General features: G+C 33.7%; 1 protein-coding gene across 1 annotated transcript; it reads left to right on the forward strand.

The window, feature by feature from the left end:
- The first annotated feature begins 207 nt into the window (after nucleotides 1-207).
- LOC139487415 (uncharacterized) lies at nucleotides 208-1,848 on the forward strand. Its single transcript, XM_071272170.1, has one exon. The coding sequence runs from the start codon at nucleotides 634-636 to the stop codon at nucleotides 1,687-1,689; it is 1,056 nt and encodes a 351-aa protein (XP_071128271.1). The 5' UTR covers nucleotides 208-633; the 3' UTR covers nucleotides 1,690-1,848.
- The last annotated feature ends 1,705 nt before the right edge of the window (nucleotides 1,849-3,553 follow it).

Below are 3,553 nucleotides of genomic sequence, written 5' to 3' on the forward strand. Positions count from 1 at the left end.
ATAATAAAACAATAGCTTTGCTATTCATATACTTTAAAAATTTGTTAAAGTACTTAACTGATGAAATATTTCGATTTAATAATTCCTATTGGTTAATACCACAAGTTGGCTAATGGTATAAACAATAAGACCGAGCCAGCCATATACCCGTTAACGGCCTGATACAATCCGTTTTATAACTAGATTATCCTAATACACACGAATTGATTATAAATCTTAATGTACCAAAACGTAGTCATCCGTGTCGGAGGAGAACAAAAGCCGTTGTTAACGACACATTAATATAATATCATATTCAATATTGGTGTAATACATGCAGAAACTGACAATAAGTGTAAAGTAAGAATGCATATAACTTAGGAATACATTGGGACAAGTGTTATCTGTGAAGGGCAATCGACCAGGAATTCTGAGTATAATGTCGGTTTAAGGTCTATGTAGCGATTCGCGATGATTGTAACACTAAAGTAAAGATGATATTTGATTATAACGGGTCAGAAAACTTGGCCGAGACAGAAATTGGACAGTATTGAAGTTAGTATATATGATCATGGTTTTAAAGATTTAAGTGTTGTGTACAAAATTTGTTTATGAAGAATAATCCTTTATTAATCCTTATACAGACTTTGTGGAATGACGTTAGCCAGTTTTAAAATGTCGATTCAACACAACTTGCCGTTTGAAATATCTCGTGATTTATTAACATATGAGCCTGGGGCAGACACCAAGAATATTAAACTGAAACAACATTTGTGTGTCCGACATGCCATGCCTAAAACAAATTTATATGGAACTATTCTACACGAGAATGTCAGTCAGGATCGTCATCTGGAAAGGCAGTTGACTAGCCTCAGTGTCAGACAACTGAAAAATTCAAATTCATTCGATCTCTCTGCTAGAACTTTCATGAAAAACCAAGAAAGAAAACAAGCAAAATGGAGACGCGAGGATGAATTTCGACTCTCTGGGCTCAATTTACCAAATGTACAAATAGCGGAAGAAAAAAGGCGCCCAAGTTTTGATGTGATGTATAAAGCACCCGAGTACAATTTTAGAAGCCAGAGTGTCAGAGGAAAGGAAAACTTACCCAAAATGCCATTCAGTATCCGACGTGAAAAGACGGAGATTGTAACTCATAGAGAGCGGACATTTATGACACGGCTGCCAGAAGTTATGGTGGTGGATCAGGATGCACTAAAAGAATATAATAAATACAGAGGAAAATTGCACCTAAAACCAGGAGCTCCGACAAAAGATGACAGATTTCAGAAACTACATTCAACTTTATCACAACCCCTTATAAAGGACTCCGATGATCTACCAAACGAAAATTCGAAGAGCAAGAGTCGTCTTTCGAAATATAGCTACGAATCACATGATGACCAAACTGACAAATCATTGGATATGACAGGACAAGAAGCAGACGACACTAGACCACCGTGGATGATGACGCGCGCTCAAACAGATATGATTTTAAAGAAAAAACAAAGAAACGCGGAGGAAGATACTTTCAGTATCCACCAACCAAACCGCTCAAAAAGCAATGACATTTTGGAATCTTTTAGAACAAAAGATGTCAAACAACTAGCAAAGTCATTAAGTAAAAACAGAGCTGAAAAAGACAAAAATGGCAAAGATTCTGTAACATTCGTGCCTGGTGTGAATGTATATTACAGTACTAAAAAGTAAAACCAAATGTGAATCAAGGTTGGAAAATTGTGTTCATTTATACAGTAGTTAATCGTCACCATTACAGTATTATTGTACTTTATGTTATTTATTATTTCAAACAGGACTGTGGGGGAATTACACATTTAGGGATGAATAAAATGATTTCAGTACATTTCATATTGGTTTTCTAAATGTATATAGAGGCCCGATTAACTTAATTACGTTTTTGCAAAGGATATACAAAATCTAGACAACTTACTTTGGAAAAAGAGCGATACACTTACGGATGTTCTATACTTAGTTTAAAGGGGCACTAGTTACGAGATGTATAAAAAATCTAAAATATGATTTGTTTAGTTCAATCATTAATATAGTGAAATAGTGCAACACTTATTCGCTTTTTGCAGCCAGTATGGTTAAATTTTGTCAAAATGAGATAAGAAACATTGATGATGAATTATTCACTTGCAAATAAATAATTCGACCTCATTGGATCCGTATTCATGTCATGATGAGAACTTCAATTTACTCAATTAACCCCTTAGCTAGAGATTGATAACGCATGCAATGTGCGTGTTAAGGTATTTAAAGAAAAGAATGTCACTATTGAAAGTGAAACAAAGGTGAATCATTTGATTGACTGACTCGATCCACAAAAAATAATTCTTATACAGTTAAAAACAACGATAAACATATATTTTAAATCTTTAATATGAAATCAAACAGACCTAGAAAAATTCAATTGCACGAGTAGCTTAATCTATTTATATCTATATTTATGTTTACATCGTTTTTATGGTCATCGGAGGTCAACTCGAAAGTTAGTTAGATGGCATCAAGACTAAAATACACACGAAACCAAGCTACATATTATCGTGCTTATGCCCTGTAAATTGTTTATTTTAGACTTTTGATAGTTTGAATAAATGATTAACATTGTTATAAATCTATTTTGAGAAAATAAGTCAAATCGGTGAACATGAATTTGACAGCTAGAGCCCCTTTAATTAATTCACTGCTGGCTTTTAAGTCCAGTAGCAAATATCACAAGCAATACAGAGGACGATGACATGTACATGTATCAAACAGACACGATGAGTTTAATTTGTTATAAACATCTAGTAGGCAACAGACCTTTCACTCTGTCCATAAACATAATTGTAAATTCTGGCCAAACATGTCTCTTACTATGAAATGGTGTGTGTCTAGCTGAAGACATCCACTGCAAATTTTAAGTCTTTATATATGTTTTATTAGAATTAATGGTCGGTCGTACGTCTACCCATTCTATATTAAAGTGAGCAAGCTACGACAGCAGTGATCACTGTAGTTGCATCTTTAATTAGTTGAAATATTTCCTAAATAAACTTAATGCTAAATATCAAAATAAGATACCAGTATCTTGTCTAGATTATGGTTAGGAAATTCCTTAGAAATAAAACATAACCTAGACCCTAACCCTTGTCTAGGTTATGTTTCATTTCTACGGAATTTCTGAATTCATAGAAATAAACGTAAATGCTGTCCACTAAATCCACCTCTAGTTTAGTTACAAAAACCACACATATGGACGTTTCTTTATTAAAATGTGACTATTGTGCAACGGTTAATTGTTATAAAGTCCCTGATTATTGACAAGGTTGTATTCTATTATTGTACCAATATTTCAATGAATGAAGTTACTTAACTATCAAAAATTACCACTTCGCTGTTAGGCAGCAACCATTTGATTTTCTGGGGGGGGGGGGGCTATGGTTATTGCCCCCAGTTTGTTTCCAGTTTTTGGAGAAAAAAATAATTTGTTTTTGAGAAAAAAATATTGTTTGTTTCACCCTCAGTTGCCACTATATGTAAAGCTAAAATTGAAAGAAAAAAATTGTTT

The sequence above is a fragment of the Mytilus edulis genome, chromosome 9 (genome assembly GCF_963676685.1).
Source record: "Mytilus edulis chromosome 9, xbMytEdul2.2, whole genome shotgun sequence".
NCBI classification, from domain to species: domain Eukaryota; kingdom Metazoa; phylum Mollusca; class Bivalvia; order Mytilida; family Mytilidae; genus Mytilus; species Mytilus edulis.

Bases quoted from the DNA above. Each gene is read 5' to 3' on its own strand.
- LOC139487415 (XM_071272170.1), top strand. From the start codon at position 634: ATGACGTTAGCCAGTTTTAAAATGTCGATTCAACACAACTTGCCGTTT.